The sequence below is a fragment of the Vigna umbellata genome, chromosome 5, assembly GCF_029865625.1.
Source record: "Vigna umbellata cultivar VRB3 chromosome 5, Vumbellata_1.0, whole genome shotgun sequence".
Lineage (NCBI taxonomy): Eukaryota > Viridiplantae > Streptophyta > Magnoliopsida > Fabales > Fabaceae > Vigna > Vigna umbellata.
The window spans coordinates 33492527-33511280 of record NC_142169.1 but is presented as its reverse complement, the minus strand read 5'-3'; the positions used below and the strand labels follow the sequence as shown (position 1 = coordinate 33511280).

The 18754-nt window shown below is 31.3% G+C and overlaps 3 protein-coding genes across 4 annotated transcripts; 1 reads left to right on the top strand and 2 right to left on the bottom strand.

Annotated features, from left to right (window-relative positions):
* Nucleotides 1–5860: 5860 nt before the first annotated feature.
* On the top strand, nucleotides 5861–9333 carry LOC148198163 (uncharacterized protein At1g66480-like). Its single transcript, XM_088115208.1, has 2 exons — nucleotides 5861–6686; nucleotides 9021–9333. Exons 1-2 carry the CDS (start codon nucleotides 6123–6125, stop codon nucleotides 9114–9116), a joined length of 660 nt encoding a protein of 219 aa, XP_087971334.1. The 5' UTR covers nucleotides 5861–6122; the 3' UTR covers nucleotides 9117–9333.
* A 367-nt stretch (nucleotides 9334–9700) lies between these two features.
* On the bottom strand, nucleotides 9701–12285 carry ITPK4 (inositol 1,3,4-trisphosphate 5/6-kinase 4). 2 transcript variants are annotated; one of them, XM_088115128.1, is made up of 3 exons: nucleotides 12033–12285; nucleotides 10172–11336; nucleotides 9701–10072 (listed from the first exon to the last, which is right to left on the bottom strand). In XM_088115128.1, the coding sequence occupies exons 2-3, from the start codon at nucleotides 11316–11318 to the stop codon at nucleotides 9876–9878; spliced, it is 1344 nt and encodes a 447-aa protein (XP_087971254.1). In that variant the 5' UTR covers nucleotides 11319–11336; nucleotides 12033–12285; the 3' UTR covers nucleotides 9701–9875. The 2 variants fall into 2 exon arrangements, with proteins under 2 accessions (XP_087971254.1, XP_047153504.2); XM_047297548.2 differs by having other exon boundaries at nucleotides 9701–11336; nucleotides 12033–12283.
* A 1036-nt stretch (nucleotides 12286–13321) lies between these two features.
* Nucleotides 13322–13839, bottom strand: LOC124825011 (cold-regulated protein). The gene has a single exon (XM_047297544.2). It carries the CDS (start codon nucleotides 13696–13698, stop codon nucleotides 13468–13470), a length of 231 nt encoding a protein of 76 aa, XP_047153500.1. The 5' UTR covers nucleotides 13699–13839; the 3' UTR covers nucleotides 13322–13467.
* Nucleotides 13840–18754: the final 4915 nt, after the last annotated feature.

Here is an 18754-nt window from a genome sequence, read left to right as displayed (position 1 = left end):
ATCACAAATGGTAGCTGGACCAATAGGTGAAAAATGACGTTTACTTAAGTAAGCAATTGATAGTATAACCTAGGTCCAATAATGAAAAAACTATATAAACAGAATCCTTGATTCACTCACAAAACCAGTTAATAAACATGTCTGTGATTATGAATATCCATTAACGATGTAGAAAAATAGTTAATAAATCATTTACAGATAAAGTTAAAATTAATTTATGCATAAGTTAAAAAAGATTAATATATATATATAGAAAAGAATTATTATAAATTGTTTTATACATAAATTAATTTAAACTTTATTTTTTGTAACTTTATCTCCTAAAGATGATTTTAGGAGTTTGGTGTAAATATGACAATTAATGGCTTTATACATTGAAGCCCATGATCTAAAATGCAAATTGGGCGCAAATGGCTATATATGAATCTAATTTCTTTCTTCACCCCATGTTTTCTTTTGCACTACCAAATCGGAAAACTCCATGCCTTTAAGAAATTACTTTCTCTTATAGTTAGTTATTAACACTTTTTTTACTTCAGATCGGATAATTCAAAAGTCATTTTTAACTTAGAGAGTAATTTTTTAATTTAATTTATTTTAAAATTATACATTTAATATATATATATATATATATATATATATATATATATGTTTATTTATTTATTTAAGTACAAACAATAATTAGAGTTGAGATTAATCATTTAAATATTTTTTTTCTTTTAAAAATATTTTTTAAAGACAAAATCATAACAAAACATAAACTTTTAAAGTGGATAAGAAGTATATTATTTAAAGCATTTGAAATTTAAATATTGATGTCATCAGACAAATCATTAACATAATAAAGATTCTACAACAAATAATACTTTGGATGATAGATAATTGATATTAAGAATGTCAAAACCCAATTTCATCCGGGAAGTAAATAAAAAAAATAAAAGAATAATAATTAATGGTGGGTAAAAAGGATAAAATAATAACTATAATATCATACACAATATTTTTGAAATGTTAGTTTAATATGAAAATAATTTGAATCAATATTATGCTAATAATTATAAACAATAATTAAAATAGTATATAAGAGGAAAATATGATTTTAAAAATGGAAATTGTTTTTGACAATAATTATAATTAATGTCTTGAATATTATTTGATTTCTTTTTCTGGGAGCAAGACATTTTCTTTCCCTATTTTGTTTGGTACCAATTAATTCACAATTAAGGCCAAAATTACCATAATATTACAATGTGTGTATATATTATGAAAAAAGGATTAAAAAAAGAGAAGGAGAAACATGCACAAATAATAAAAGAGAGTACAGAGAAAAATAGGTTCTCACCCATAAGGGTTTTGTCAACGGCAATCATCAAAGAAGAAATACTATGTTGGGTATAAACAAAGTCCCATATGAAATAAAATAATCGAGCAAGAGGTCAATCCTTGTCGGGTTTATACATTTAATTAGGGTGCTACCACCTTTCTTACGCGTAACCGATCCCTGAACTTAAAATCTAATTTTCGCAGACCATGTCTTATTTTTTGGTTTTCTATAGTTTGTCCATAATAAACTATGTTGGCGACTCAACTTTTTCTCAAATTCGTTTGTTTTTCGGCTCGCTATCCCGTCGCGATCCCGGTTACGACAAAGAATACTTAAGCAATTGAAAATATATATGTGATTAGACAAAAAGTTATCACATTGTAATGTGAAAATAATTTTTTACTTTGATACAATCTAAAAAGTTTTTTAACTTCTAAATTGTAAAATTAAAAAAAATCTATATATGAAAAAAAATAAATTACATAATTCAAAACACTTTGTTTTAAATTCATCTACGACACAACAAAGAGAGCTCTTAGAGTTACACTTATACTGATAAAATTTATAACTATGGAAATAAAACAGATGATGAAATATATTTCCGCTTTTAAGATAAAATGGATAATAAAGTCAGTGTCCACACTGTTAAATTTTCTAAACGCTTTTAACTCTACACAAATAAATTACTGTAATTTATTTGGTGTAAATATATTTTAAAATATTTCAACTAATATTCATCGATGCTGCAGTGTAGGCCGCGTTTGCATCGTGTGTGTTAAAATACAGTAGAATGAATCAGAATATAATATGATGAATTGGAATGAAATGAAATAAAAGAAAAATCCATTGTTGGAATATTTTGATGACATGAAACTAAAATTATTTTATTGTAATATAATGAATCATAACCTGTTAACTCTCATATTACTTTTATAAAATGAAATCTCATGATATGACAAGTTTGGTTGTTAACACAAGGCAAGCCTTTTGCAAGATGGGGGAACTGGCCAGGCCACACTCATTTAAAAGTAGAACCTTAGCGTATTTTAACACATACATTAAAAGATAGAGATGTCTCTCAAATTTCTACCAAGTCTCACATTTTTTTATTGTGTAACATTTTTTGACTTCATCTTTTCTATTTACTATATCGATAGCTATAATAATATTTGAGTATAAGAGGAGAATCCCCTAACAATTTAAAGTTGGAATAGCTCAAATTTCTTATAAGTTCTGAATTCTGACAACATTTATGTGAATTGAATATTGATTGTTACTTCCAATATAAATCAACCCAAATTATTAATGCCGTGGTCTTACTAAATTGATTGAAAGTTGAAGCAACATGAAATGGACCAACATTTTGGAGAGCATTTAATTTGGTCATTTTCATGAGCGTTGGGAAGATCATTATAATAATAACAATGCCTTACTCATCTTCGCTTCTTACTTCTTCCTAAGAGGGTCAGAATCCACCTCTGCCGGTGATGTGTTATGCACGTCATTCTTCCCATCAGCTGCAAAATTCTCACCTTAATTCAGGAAGGACTTTTAATTAATATCAAACTATGAAAGTTTATAAGGAAAATTTTAAAAGTAATTAAATGTTTTCTTTCATTAATTCTAGGACATATATAGCCTGAATATTAAATTCCATTATTGGAAATTATATTGGCTGCAAATCCAAATGAAAAAGATTAATAGAAATAGAACAATTTCAGTTCTATTTTGTATCTCCTGTACTTTATTGGTTTGGGGGCTTTCTGCCTAAGGTCTGGTCTGTGTTGGCCCGTTCTCTTAAAAAGAAATAGAATTTAGGAATTTTTAATTTTTAATACTGGTACATTAACATGTTACATAAAATGATTTTTATTATGCTATAGATTTAAAAAAAAAAAACTTAAAATTGTGAAATGAAATTATTTCCAATCTACAGACAAATTTGTAAGAAATAAATAAATTAATTAAACTTAGCTATAAAAATGATGGAAACCATATCTGTATTTCCTATCATGTCATTAACCTACCAAAGATTCAATAATAATTTTTGAAAAAATTAAAATGGTCTTAGGCTCTTTTTAATTACTCTTTTTTCGGCAACATTTATTTAATTGACCTGACTCATAATATATATATATATATATATATATATATATATATATATATATATATATATATATATATTATCTTGATTTTTTCATAACTTACCATTTCTTTTTATATGAAAACCTAAAAACATTAGTGCAATAATCACATTTTATTACATATAATATGTCTCGATTTTTTGCAAGACGTAGCTTATGAAAATACAGTTACATTTTTGTAATTTCCAACAAGATATAAGTAACTTTATATTTAAATACTAATAATATTATATATATATATATATATATATATATATATATATATATATATACGTATTCTATTTTAATTTTATAAACCAATGGAGTTTGTGGTTAAATGACCTAATTATTACTTCATTCAATAAACTGCAATTACATTTTTTTAAATCTACTATTAAAATTTTAATATAAAAAATAATATTAATATAAAACTATATATGATGTTAAATATAGATAAATTGGTTACGGCTTCATATGTTTTTAGTGCCGACAGAACTATAGAGAGAAAATAAACTTACTTGAATGAATACCTTGATACGTATAGTGCATGGAATATTTGCTAATTTCTATTCATAGAAAGCATTTTACGAAGGAGATGCAGTTGGGTCATGTTCCTACCTATCCCATCTCACTTTCACAAATTTCACAATTTCATGTGCTCCTCTGAATTTTTGTCTTAGACTTCAACTTTTATAGCTTTCCACATATATTTTTCTCACCTTTATCAATGACTACACACTATAAAGCGAACGTTAAAAGGTATACCATTCGGGTTAGGTTGAGGTTTGGTCCAAGGTGTAAGCCTCCATGTCCCTACTCAGGTTTCTTTGGTACATATTTTCAGGCTTGTTGAAATGAACGTAGTTGGTAGGTTTTAGTTTGTTGAAATAGGGATGTTCCAATATTAAAACCAAACAAGTTAATGTTCCTTCTAACTGAAAACTATTTCAACCAGAAAGCTTTGGATGAAAAGCTTGTTTGAATCACATGGTATGGTATTTTTAGTCGATTAATGCATAGGAACTTACCGTGATTTCGGACAACAATAGTATTTAAACATCTGAGTTAATTTAATATGGTTTCATGTGTGTCTTATTCATTCGACCTAGTTGCTCAGTAGAAGACTAGTTGTAACTACAGACATAAGAGTAGTTGTTTGGTGAGATTACTTCAGATTTGTCTCTAGACTTGGATGTCTGGTTACCAATTCGGTCAAAGGTTCGGTTTTCACTATAGTTCTGAGCCTTCCAGCATCATTGCAGCTACATTTTTAATAAGCATAATTTCTTGTTGATCATTGGTTTGAAATATTTTAGTTATTGTGATATGGTTAAACCAATCAAATTTTACAAACCAAAAACGATTTTGCTGGTATGATCAAATCAATGATAAATATAAAGCACCTACTCCTTATAATTACTCTTTAATACAATACAAGAGTGAGTTGATACCTAAGTTACACCACAAAAATGAAGGCTGCGGTGTGAACTTTGCTGACAGAAGGCGTACAAAAACTGATCAAAGTTAAGGAGAGAAAAAACTGTTTTTAATTTGAAAGTCTAAATTGGACAGAACCATTTAATGTAAGTGTGACTGTGTGAGCACCTTTATTATTTATGAAACAGACGTTTAATAAAAGTTGATAATGTAAAAAGGCCTCTAAAGCGCTTTATCCCTATCAAAAGTTGCCCAGCATGCCACTAGTCATGCAACATATATACGTAGTTCTGTGTTTAAGTAAGTTTATTGAAAAAAAAATCATGAAATAATATATTCTGGTCGATTAATTAATGATAGGTTGATTGCATCGTCATCGTAGATTTCATTATTAAATATATTAAAACAACAAAAACTGTAAGGCTTTATTTGATGAAGATCCCAGGTTTCAACAATTTAATGGGCACAAAAAATATTAGTTATACACCATTACAATGGTAGTTAAAAAACTATATACTGAAGCTGTTTTCTTCGTAGTGATCTAGACAAAATCAATTATGCAATATAGGTAACTTTTTTAAAATGGAAAGCCAAGAGTTGGATTAAGATTTGAATTTGGCCTGGCTCCACATCATATTATAAAGGACAATGACATTTTCCGTCATCTTCATGGAAAAAATCTTTAACGAATTAGTTTTCTGAAGCAGGTTAATCATAAATAAAGGATCAACTACTTAATTCTCATACAATTAATACCTTTTTAAAGACTTTGAACATTTAGAAAAGTATAAGCTTTGTTCAATTTGAGCGAGTCAGATAAATTCACCGAACCAAACAAAACTATTTTAGTTTTTTTTTTTTTCATTCTCTATAATAAGAAAAACTCTGAATCATAGCTTAAAAAAAATCAAGTATTTAGTACTGCTATAGGGGTCCCATGTATATATAACCATGGAAGTGAAATTAAACCCCACCAAACTTAACTTGTCCCCCGTTAATTGTATCAATGGTTTCACACCACTATTATAGATGAACCCTCTCTTCCCTTATTTGTATGGAATCTCTACAAAAATTCCATTGATTCACACAGAAACCTCGTAATTTGTCAACTTCTTATTAATTGGAGCAACACAACGTATGTATGATACCGATATAAAGAAAACAAGCAGAAGCACCGCCAGCCTTAGTCGAAATTAATCACAAACAAATTTCAATCAAAGAAAAGTGAAGGAAAATCGATGGGAAACGCTATGGGGAGTAAAAGAGCAAAGGTGATGAAAATAGATGGTGAAACGTTCAAGCTGAAGACTCCGGCTAGAGCAAACGACGTCGTTAAAGACTACCCCGGTCACGTTCTGCTCGACTCTCAAGCGGTAAAAACCTTCGGGCCCCGGGCCAAGCCCTTGGAGCCCGACCACCAGCTCAGACCCAAGAAGCTTTATTTCTTGGTGGAGTTACCGAAGGTTCGGCCCGAGCCACTGACGAGGAGGGCGCGATCAAGTGGGATTCGTGGCATGAACGCCAAGGATAGGCTTGATTTCTTGATGCTGTCGAAACGTTCCGTTTCGGACCTCGCCGTGGTGAAGCATGGGCCGGGCCCAGACAGTAGTAGTGGGCCCACGAGGGTGAGAATGAGAGTGCCCAAGGCCCAGTTGGAGAGGCTCATGGAGGAGAGCCAGGACGGGGGCGAGGTGGCGGAGAAGATCTTAAGTTTGTACATGGGGAACAATGCTGCCGCCGTGGATGGTGGCGCAACGGTGGTGGAGGCCCGAAAGGAGCTTCCCAATCGGAAATCACAAAGGGTATGTTGTGTTTGTTTAATTTTGTTCGATTATTTTAATGTTGTCGATTGTGTTCTCCAATCTTTGACATTTAATGTTTTGGTGATCTTCTTCGGCTGTTTGGATACTTTGGTTGCTATGGACGTGCACTAAAGTTTTGTTGCGTACATACACACACCACATGATCCTATCTTTAGTGAATTTCGCAGAACAATTTATCTCAACATTCATTTAACATATTAATGGTTTTTTATTACAAGAAGATTTATATCGTATATTTTATCAGAATAGGATCAAGGTTGTGTCTGATTCGACCTTTTTTTATATAATTATTAATTAATAGTTTTATTTTTTAATTTGAAACTTATATTTAAATGGAAAGTTCACGAATACATTCCCAACTCTAACAATTGGACTAGAGAATATCGTAAATATAAGAATTAGAAGAAAGAAAAAGAAGGGGGAGGAGTAATTCCTAACATGTAAAGTTTGTTTGTCATATGTTTTTTACTGTAAAGATCTTAATATTATTTAGAGTTTTTGCATCATTGTGTTTTTCCCTTTTGAAGAAAGAAAAGATTACAATGAATTGGATTAAATATTACCCAAAATACGTATTAAGACAAAAAAAATACAATTTTAATGCTCATTTTGTAAACTTGAGACTTTTAAAAACCACACATAACCAAGTAGATGAGGCAAGTTCGATTTTTAGCTCTTGTTTACGTGTAAATTTGATGTTTTTAATAATAATTAATCATTCCAAATATTTTAAAGAAGTGGCAATAAAAGTTAATAAATTATTATGCATAATAAATAACTCGTAGTTATATTGGCATTATATTCCAACTGACTTCTTAAATTTTTATTAAATGATGTGATATCTTAGATTGAGTTGTTCTGTTTTATCTTAATAAACACAATTTTTTTGATTCATCATTCCAAATGGGCGTTTTTCTAGTTGACTACCTGAAAGGTGATATATATCAATAAAAATCAAATTTTAATGTTAAGTTTTGACATTTTCTAACTCAAGAACAAAAATAGCGGCAAGCCAAAAATGTAGACAGGGATATGTTGTGAAGGATAGCATAGTTGAGATAATTTATAGTTTAATTTTTATGAGTAGAAATTATAGTTAATGATAGCAGTAGCAATCAACTTTAGCTTGCTGATGCTAATGATAGTGTTTGGGGAAATAAAAATATATTGCAAGTTTTAACTTCTCAGGATGATGCGTTCAGTCATGACTTGGGTGTTTCACGTTGTTTACGAGATTTCCTTTTCTTCTTACTTTTGTTTTTTCTCTTTTGGTTCTTCTGTGGTTTCTTCTCAAGTTATCTTACATGGTGAGTAACATGTCGTCGCCCTATTATACGTTCTCATTTTTTACCAAAAAGAATCAAATATTTTCTAAGTCAAACGTGGGATACCATCAGCAGTCGGTGTTTGTTTTAATAACTTTTTTTTTTTACAAGTTAAATCACAGTTGTGCATTAAATTAAACATCTTACATAGATTATTCTTCAAATAATGATTTTACCTCAGAATGATGCAATGAAAACTAAAACTCATACCAACTTGGTAAGAGTGAAACCATCAAAAGTCGTATGTTTACGTTTTCTATACCAAAAAATGATTACAAAAATTTCATTCAAATTTGCCAGACAATTTTTATTTTCAGTAAAAGATAGTCATCAATCATACTTCTCACTTGTAACAGTTAAAAGAAATGCAATTTGTTAGGTATTTTCTAACTTTTGAATATTACTTTTAATGTAAAGCACTTTTCAACAATTGTATTCATTGTAATTATTATGCAAATAATATAGTTTTGAAAGTAAAGGGTATATACGCGCCAAACTAAAATGGCACTTCATCCAGTATGTTCAGAAGCAAGTTTATATATATATATATATATATATATATATATATATATATATATATATATATATATATATATATATATATATATATATATATATATATAAAGTCTACTGTGGTTTGGATTTTTACACTTGGCAGCACTTTCTGCATCATTGTCTGCCATAATTCATGAGGGTAATAGTTAGCATGCCAAAACGTCAACATTGTCGGTTTTTCAGCAACTATGCCGAGAAATGTAGCACTAGGAATCATTATAAGTATTCCTAGTTTACTCGTTGTCTGTAGCAACTCGATGAAATGCATTGTTTGAATGTCTTCGGAAGTTGAAACCCAAGTTGGCAAGAAAAAAGTGTGGAAAGTTTCATGGTCTTAATTCGTTTATAATATTTGTATCTTGTTCACACGTATTAATTAGTTAATTTGTAACTCTTCAGGGAATAAAGTTAATGTTCTTTTTTTTTTCTTCAGAAAAGGGTGAGTTTCAGTCCAGTAGAACAAGGAGAGATTCATGAGGAATCAGCAGCACCTCAAAAGTCACTTGTCTATACCAGCCCTTCCAGATAGTCATTTATGCAGAAGCAAGCCATTATTTGTATGTTAGGTGCTTCTGTAACAACTTAGTTTTCTCCTAAAATCTGTAGCCTATATACATAGACATGTCTATACATTTATAGATTATCAGTGCCATATCAGATGTAATTTCCCCCCACTGTAGTCAAATCTGGCAATGTATTTTCTAGAGACAAGTGCTTCTTTAAATGTTTTACTTGAAATTTTGGTCTCTACCTTCTTAAATTTACGAATTTGATCCCTCCACTATTTTGATTATGTAATATTAGACCATTTATTATTAATGTTTATATAACATCGACACGTTCATGCTAATATGACACTAATACTGTTAGTGTTAAGATTTTCTTTAAATATTAAAATTTAATTTAACAGATGAACTTAAAGTTTGACAATTAAAATAATAGGAGATCAAATTCGAGAAATATGAAGAGATGAAAACTTGCAAAATTGAAAAAGTAAGAAATCAAAAGTAAAATTAAGTATTTCTAGTATAACCCACATAATCAAGCGCATGTTAACAGTTAAAGTGCCAATAATCCTACCCAAAGCTTTCTTGCAAAGTTATATAACATCAATTAGCAGAAGAAACATTAAGACTGCATAACAAGTGTAAGTATTTCAAAATTCAAACAAGCAATAACGAGTTATTCAATCTCATTTCAGCTTGATAGGATCGATTGCCTAATCCATGGTCTGATGCAATCATTGACATTATTCCATGTCAAATAGTCACAAAGTTCAGACAGATCGTTATTTAGACACCCTACAGTCAAAATTATTTCTAATGGCCTCCCAGAAAGCAGGAATAGCGATGTCATCAGGAACTTCTTTAAATGATGGGAGATAGTTTACATCCACAATTACATGGTCATGAGTACCTTCCTGAATCACAACATCAAAACCAAAAATGGTAAGATGAAGCCTTCTCCTAAGCCAATTTGCAGCATCTGTAACCAACATAAGGTCAATAGACTCATTACTTGTGATACTGTCAGCAGTGGGCATAGATTTTAAGCTATCAAACAGAAGAGGTTTGAGCTCATCACCGCTAGATGATTTCATCAAAATATCGGCATTTGGTATTGACTTCTTGACAGCATAGAAAATCTTTTCACCCAAGACATAAAATTTGTACAAAGTGGATGAATGATCCACATATTCTTGAATAACAGCAGGAAGAGGAACACTTAAATTCTTAAAATCATCAAGCCTGAAAACAATTGCCATCTTATGTGCATCACTGACACCACAAGCAACTTTAGGTTTCACTATGCATGGAAGAGACAATCTAGCTTCAGATAGTCCAGTTGCAAAATCAAATTCATCAAAGTTATCAACCTTACTAAAATGGGCCCCTCTGATGAGACATTTACCTTCAGTGTTCAGTTCTACCAAGCCCAGTAGAACTTGTTGAATTTCTAGCCTATCCAATAAAGGATAGACGTAACTCAGTGGATCAATCACGCATATATCCTGGTGCTGATCCAAATATTTCTGCAACGCTCGCATGTTCTGTGTAAAAGTTGGTTTATTATCTTCAATAGATAATATTTCATCAGTAGCTTTGTGGAGAACTATGTCAACATCCTTCAGCTGAGATGATAAAGATAAATTGGATGTGAGAGGCACGAACATCAACCCCTGTTGAGTAGGAGACAAAGGAAATGCACCCCTCTTTGCAAAATCTTCCACACGCGAAGGCTTCATTGTGTAACCCACAGTCACAGCATTGTTTCCGATTAATTTCTTATTTAAGCGGCATATGGTCAATGGTAACTCTTCTAAGCTTTCAATTTGAAGTATATTAGGATCGTGACATGAACTTTCGCCTCCAACATTCAGAACAACAATAAGCCAATTATAGCGGCTTAACTTATTAGGTGAGAAAACCTTATTAGAAATAAGATAAATAACACTCCCATCATCAGTATTACTCCATCCAGGCTTAGCCTCACTTCCAGAGTCATTTAAAGCAAAGCAATCAAGTGAGTACAGATCAGCAGTTCTTTTAAGAATATTCACCTTGTCGTCCATAAGACCCGAGCCATAAGCAATTCCGCTATTGATTTTGGACAGGAAGAGTATCCGGGTGAGAGACTCAGCCCCTGGTCGTAGAATAGATGCAGTTTGATCAACATCACTTTCAGCCAAGAGTACTGATTCATCCAATATTACCCCCCTCACAACACCCATCTGAAAGTGGATGCAGAACTACCCACAAAAAAAATGAAACTACAATTATTACAAGGTTAAAAACATAGAAAGTGGAAAAGTGTGGTGTAGTTATTTCACCACATGCAATATACAAATATATGTAAACTTTAGAATCAATCTATTGAATTAGGTTCACAACGACAGACACCATAAAACCACCCTAACAATTCAGAAAGAGAGAAATCTAGAATACAAGGTTTACTCAGTTTCCATGTTTAGTGCGAACCATTAAATGTAATAACACAACTTCTATAAGATTTTCAGCCCAAGACCAACATAGACTGAAGTTATAATTTATCCAAATAAATAGTAGAAAAATCCTATTTTCCAGATTCCAAGCTTCACAAGACTCCCATTCCTTTTCACCACGACATGAGTAATTCCACAATATGTTTCATTACTCTTCATTTCAATTTAATGTCCAAACCGTTCTAAAAATTAATACCTTTTCCTCAAAATGGGAAATGCCAAGTTTCAATTTTTGACGATCGTTGCAACTTCTAGCTAAAATTCTCGCAGATTTTTTGTACAAAGTGAAACTAGGTGCGTGAAATCGACCAAACGAACATTTGAAAAAAAAGAAAGAAAAACTTTGGAACTGAGCAAGAACAGATGAATCAAACGCAATATAAAACTAGAAAATCCAAACATGCAGGCAAAATTGGAAGAATCAGGAAAAGAAGAACCACGCACCTAGTACAAAGATGCTCTCCCTCCCTCTGATTTGAGAGAATTGGCTCTTCAATTCCTAATTGGAAGCTTAATTTAAGGTTGACGTAAATCGGTGCATTCTCAGATCAGAAGTTTCAAACTTTAATATGCGAAATATGTGAATGTGTTTGGAGAAGACAAAGAAGAAGGCAGCAAAGAAAACAAAACAAAACTAAACTCTTCAAAGCAAAAAGGAAAGCGGCTTCATCAGACTCAGACATCACATCATTCACTCATTCCTGGTTTTAAAATAACAATCATATAAACTCTTAATTTTCCTATATTTTCTTTCAAAAATAGAACTGACCTTTCTGACTTTTTATTTTTTTTAAAGAAAGGTTTTTTTATAACTATTTTATTGGTGATAAATAAAGGTAAAAATGTATTATTATATCATTTTTATTTTATGTTAGAAATTTTTGGAAATATAAACAAATAATATTGTTATTTAAAATGATAGATTTTTATATAAACATTTAAAAGCTAAGATTTGTTTATGAATTAAAATTGACTTAAAAATTAGAACTTTATTTATTATTAAAAATTTGTGGAAACATTTAGGTGAAATTTCTTTCTAATTTTTAAATAGTTATAAATCAATTTTAGTTCACAAAAAAAAATTGTTTATGGTTTTCAGTTTATCCATATTAGTCCAATTATTACATATATTAGGATAATGATATTTTGAAACTTAATTTTATTTTTTTAACTCGTTTGATATTACTATGCTACTTTTCAATTTTTTTTATAAATACAAAAAAAATATTTTATCATTTTACTAAAATGCTCATTTATGATGTTTTCTTCTTTTTAAGTCATGAGTTTTATTAAGTTCAAGAACTTAGAGTGAACGGAAAAACCTATTTTCTTTTATTGCGTCACTTAACATATCATCTAATTTGTTCCATCGGGTCGAGAAGAGTTCCATTATTAACCTGATGGCTTGCTAACAAATGGTAAAAAGATGATAAAAGGATGTTAAGGTATCATTCTTAAAAAAATATATCAAGTATTAGATGATAAGAATTATTCGGTTAAACTATGATAAAGTATTATTCTAAAATGACCAAGTATGATCATATAAGTTAAAATATCATATAAGTAAAAAGATGATAAAGTATTTTATAATTTGTAATATGATGATGAAGTATCATCCTATTAAGGTATCATTCATTAAATCTGATTAAGCTACAGGTAACTGTATACAATTATTTGGTCACTAAATAACAATTCGTTATGGTGTCTCAATTTACTGCATCAGACACTCCAACTCTAAAACGTTGATAAATATACATATATAATGTATTGATAGAAAATTAGATATATCATTAAAACAGATATTAACAATAGAGTTGCAAATAATATACGGAAAATCATACAACAAAGATTATATGTATTTATAATAATACATAGTTGATTAGATGGGGATGGCATTGGTGACTGAAGGGTATATGACGGAAGCGGGATGACCCATAATTTTACGACCCTTTGCATGGCGGAAGCAATAGACAAGAGCCCCCACCGGCCACTCAACCACCGCCGCCGCCGCAAACGCCACGAACCCAAGTGTCGGCCCCACCACCTTGCACCGGCAAGGGTTGCTCCTCGTCCCACATTCCACGCAAATTGGAACCCCAATTCCGACCATCTTCAGTTGTCTTAGGTTTTTATCTGAGAATTTTGTTGATGATGATGTTGTTTTGTTGTGGAAGATTTTGGATTTTTGCTCATGTTGATGTTAGAGAGGTTGGTCTCCTTTTAAAGTGTAGTGTTGTCGATAGGAATGAGATAAGTTTGGGTTTTGTGATGGGTGGACTTCATGTAGATTTATGAGCCACGTGTTTTACACGTGTCAATTTTCTGCTTGACCTCTTAGACACGTGTCTGTGTTTTTAGGTCTTATATTCTGAGACATTGTGTCCTTACCGAAAGGGGGTTGTAGTTAATCATCATTTCCAATTAATAAATTTTTGAAGTTGCATTTTTACATAAATTGAAAATATTTAATTCTCAAATTTAAAACCTATGTTTGAAGTTTTTAAATATGTAGTATTTGTAGAAAATATAAATTTGTATTTATTTAAATCAGCATGGTATCAAAGATATAAACATCGATTTTTTTTAAAAAAAAGGTGGGAGACATGCTGGTGGATGTATATAATGAATCATTCCTCAATTCAAGCTTTGTTTTCTTCTACTTACTTCTTCATGCTTCACCAACTTTACATTTAAGATAGATATAGTTTTCTTGAGTTTTTAGCCTTTTTCTTTTACATTGTAAGCAGAAAAACTTGGATTCCTCATATATAGTTTTGAATTAGATTCACTTCAGGGGCTAATGTTGCTCCATTCCTTTGGGCTGATGATATCAATTCCAAAATAAATAATGTTTAGCCCTTTTTAAATATTTACTGAAATTTACTATTATAAATCATAACATTTCATGGGTTTATTTTCAACTTAATCGATTTTATAGTTTTTTTAATGAATTTTAATTAATAGTGACTTTACTAAAATAAGTGTTACGCGCGTGTTTCGACAATATATGTGCAGTGGAATTGAGTGTACTTTACACTTAGGAGCTGCTAAAAATAATGTTACATTAATTTTTGTATTTTCTTCAGTGTTGTTAAATTGAAGAAAATAAGGTTAAGGCTTTTCAAGAAACCATGAATGTGACTATCAATATTGTCATTATAACACAGAATATATTTTAATACATACATACATATATATATATATCATCTGAGGCATCCAAACTGTAAGTCTAACCATTTTTTCTGAGTTATTTACAGCATTCAAAATAAAAGATCACTCAACAATTTCATTCTATTACTGCTAACTTTTCCATAGCATCAAGTAACATAACACATTGGCCAAATTAAACAATATGTGGCTTCTTAACTAATAAACTTAGGTCTGTTTTCATAAAAAAATAGATGTACATTAATGAAGGATGAGTAAGATAAGGCTAATATGTGCCTGGAAGATTGGTTCATACCATTAACAAAAACCAGTAATATATTAAGATTCAAAATTTATATATATTAACCTCAGAAAGTTATTGTAAGGAAAAAAAGAGTTTGAGTTGGGCCAGAATTTAAATGAGACAAAGATGGAGTTGGAGCTGATGATCACTCATAATGGACTCTATTCTCTGATTTTTGTCTTCTTCCTCAACCGCTTCAATGTTCTATCCACTAAGATATATATATATTCTCAAGTAAATTTATAGTACCAAATGCAAAATAATCAATGCCAGGGACATGAAACTGAGCATCTGGTACCATCATCTTTATGATCTGTAAAACCAGAATAAATTCGGAGTGTAAAAGTGTGTCTTTATGCAGCAATGTAAGTGAAAAACCAATACACAGATATGCATTATGGAGAGTTATATGGTATATATATTTGCAATAAATTTGTATTGATATAAAAAATTATAAATTCTTTGAATACATTAAGAATATCAACCATTGTTGCACTTTTAATTTATTACTTGTGACCTCTTTAATGTTATTGACACCCCTTCTCAATCCCTGGTATAGTATCGGTATTCTTCTATATTCTATTTTAAATTTGTATGTGATAAATCTGATGTAATGAAACCTTAGAACTCGTACATCAATTAGAAGTGGCCAAGAATAATCAAGAGGTATAAAAGGGATGGCTGATCTCGAACAAGAAAAAGTGCATGAGTTCACTTTTTTAACTCTAAATTCCGGGCATGTGATTCCTTTCTTAATGTTCTACCCCGAACCATTTTTTTTCTTATTATGCAACCTCATTTTGTTTTTAGATAGTATGCATAAATCAAAATTCATATGATCATATATATATACAAATTTATGAAAGAGAACACAACAACCCACATAGACCTGTTCTTTTGAGTGGATTTGATGGAGTGGATTTGAGGAGATTTGAGAGGATTTGAAGATAAATTTTTTTATCGTTTATTTGAGTGAATTTGGAAGTAAATGAGAGTAAATTTGAAATAAAATTTATAAGAATTAGTATAGAATTGTATTGACGTGACAAATTAAAAAAATTTATCGTACTCCCTGTTGATCTGTGCTCCAAAATAGTAAATGGAAAATGTTAACTAAAGTCTTTAGCACACTGGTATTTTCAAAAAGATATAGCAGTAAAAAAGTAAAAGTTTTCAATGTATCAAATAGTGTGTTTTACATAAAATGTTTTCTATATTTTTGACATAAAAACCATATACTTGGTAAATAATGAGCAAGAACTAGAAAGTGTTTAAATGAAAAGCTGAGCTTTGCTACAAAGCTAATCTGTCTCAGGAAATTAATGCAAAAAGACATAATTTCATGATACTTCTGTGGCAAGTGCAAGCTACATTATTAATTAATAAGATTCCGATAATTGGTCACATAAGGGGAAGAATAGTGCCAGCTTCCCACTTTATGCAAAGTGAAGGAGGCATTCTATTCTATTGTCAAGAGACCAGAAAAGAAAGATTAATTTCCCTTTATACTTTTCATTTTAAGAGATAATAGTCTATGATTTGCACACGTCAACCCAGAAAAAAAAAATGATTTGAACTTCATGTTACGATGTCATTTGAAATTAAACTAAAATTAAATGGGTTTAAAGGTTTCATTTGCTTTCCTGCCAAAAGAATAACGAATCGTTGAGAGATCAAGTCTCAGTTCATTTCTTGTTTCTCTTATCTTTTGTAATATATTATGATATGATTTGGTCACGATCGAATACAAAACTACTGTTTTATGTTGTAAGGGAAATTACAAGGTAGAAATTCCTTATACATTTTAATTTTAGTTTTCGTAAGATTGTCCACTACACATATATAATAAGTCATGCAATGGCCATGAAAGTAAAAGAACAGAAACAATAGAGTTAGAGAAAACTATGGTGCACTTGTTGCCTGAATCTGATCACCTTACCTTATGCAAAAGGCAAATATTCTTATGCACCGTCAAAAGTGTAGGGAATAAAGAACCCACTATATTGCTGTTTGCCAGAAGGTATTTCGAACATATAATTGTACAAAGAAATTAACCCTCCTCAGAAACTGAAGTTTTCTCAATAAACTGTCCAGAAAGTTCATACAAGATTGACCGTTCTAATTTACAAGGTCCCCTACACTTACAACAACCACATGTAATTCGCTGTCAAACAGTGTTCAAGAACACGTATAACTGAACAAACAAAGTTTGTCTTACCTCAGTCTCATACTATACGCAATTTCAGAAATGACCGAACTTACCTAATGCTAATGAATGATCTTTGCTTATCACAACACTCGTGCACTCTACGTGAGGAGGAGACAACATCAGCAACCCCTTCATCCCTCTTTACATACTCTCTCTCTCTCTCATTCGTTTTTGTACCTTTACTTTAGAGAAGTAAATTCCGAGTCCCTACTGCTCATAGAGAATGGCTTCTCCAACACTGAGTTTGAGGCCTCAAAAGTCTACAATAGTGCTCTTTCTTATCTGCATTTCATTTTCATATTCAGTTGAAGAAGTCATAACATCATCTAAGAAGTTAGACCAACCACCGTTTCCCCCACCAGCAGAGACTGAAATCAAGTGTGGATCATGTCCTTGTGGAGACACCTGTGGTGAGCAACTTCCACCACCTCCACCATCAACTCCACCTCCTTGTCTATCTCCACCGCCACCACTACCATCACCACCACCTCCACCACCACCGTCGCCACCGCCTCCTCCTAAGTATCCCACATGTCCTCAGAACTGCAACCCCTTGCCGCCGCCACCGCCGCCAAGATTCGTATACGTGCCTGTGCCAGGTGTTCCAAAACCATATACTTGGGTATATTACTACTCTGGTGCTGAAAACAGAGCTGTGGGATTGCTTGTTTTGGCTGGTTTGGGAGGAATATCATTGGCAACGCTACTTTTGGATGACATCATGAAGCTAAATCTATGCTTCTGAAAATCAGTTTAGTCTTAACGTTTGATCCCTTCCTTATTCTTGTTCAGATTATTTTTTTCCATATTCAGTTTAATTCCCATGCCCTTGTTTTCTCTTTCCTGGTATTAACTTACATGAAAATTGATTCTGATATGTCATGCACAATAATTTAAAATTTATATTAGCTGCAAAGACTTTATCAGTTCAGGATTTAGTTCAGGCCGGATGACCAGGTTATAATATGTATGATAGTCCAATTTTGGGATATCTACTATTTTCAAGAGTTTCTTTGACAATTGGTTTATGGATTCTCCAGTTCATTTATGCGTGAAACTTCCCTGTATGGCCCAAAGATTAGTTGTTACAATCACATTTTCTTCCCCTTCCTCTTTCCTTTTCTAATTTTGTTTACATTATTTACGCTTTTTTAACATCGTGGCAACTTCGATCCGCACCAAAGAAAAGTTACATAGTGTTTGGATAATTTTCTTTTCAGAATACACTTGTAATATTTTTATAAACTAAAGTTAATTTACATACAAGTTCTAAAGAAACTAATATGGTATGTTTTATAAATTAACTTGATTAAATTACTTTCAATGTCAGATTCCTCTGTTATTTTTCATAAATATTTTGAAAACTTTGAGAGGTGCTCTTTGAGGTTATTTTGTTGTCGGGTACATGAGGGAATTGGGAAAAACCGGTTTACATAGAAAGCTATATCACGTCTACCTCGATTACAAAGCACATAAAAGAAAAAGTGGAACTTCGTCACTAACATA

Excerpts from the sequence above, each read along its gene's own strand:
- LOC124825011 (XM_047297544.2), bottom strand. The coding sequence starts at position 13,698 with ATGGTCGGAATTGGGGTTCCAATTTGCGTGGAATGTGGGACGAGGAGC.
- ITPK4 (XM_047297548.2), bottom strand. The coding sequence starts at position 11,318 with ATGGGTGTTGTGAGGGGGGTAATATTGGATGAATCAGTACTCTTGGCT.
- LOC148198163 (XM_088115208.1), top strand. The coding sequence starts at position 6,123 with ATGGGAAACGCTATGGGGAGTAAAAGAGCAAAGGTGATGAAAATAGAT. Across the intron at positions 6,687-9,020 it reads CCAATCGGAAATCACAAAGG|AAAAGGGTGAGTTTCAGTCC; the intron begins GTATGTTGTGTT and ends TTTTTTCTTCAG.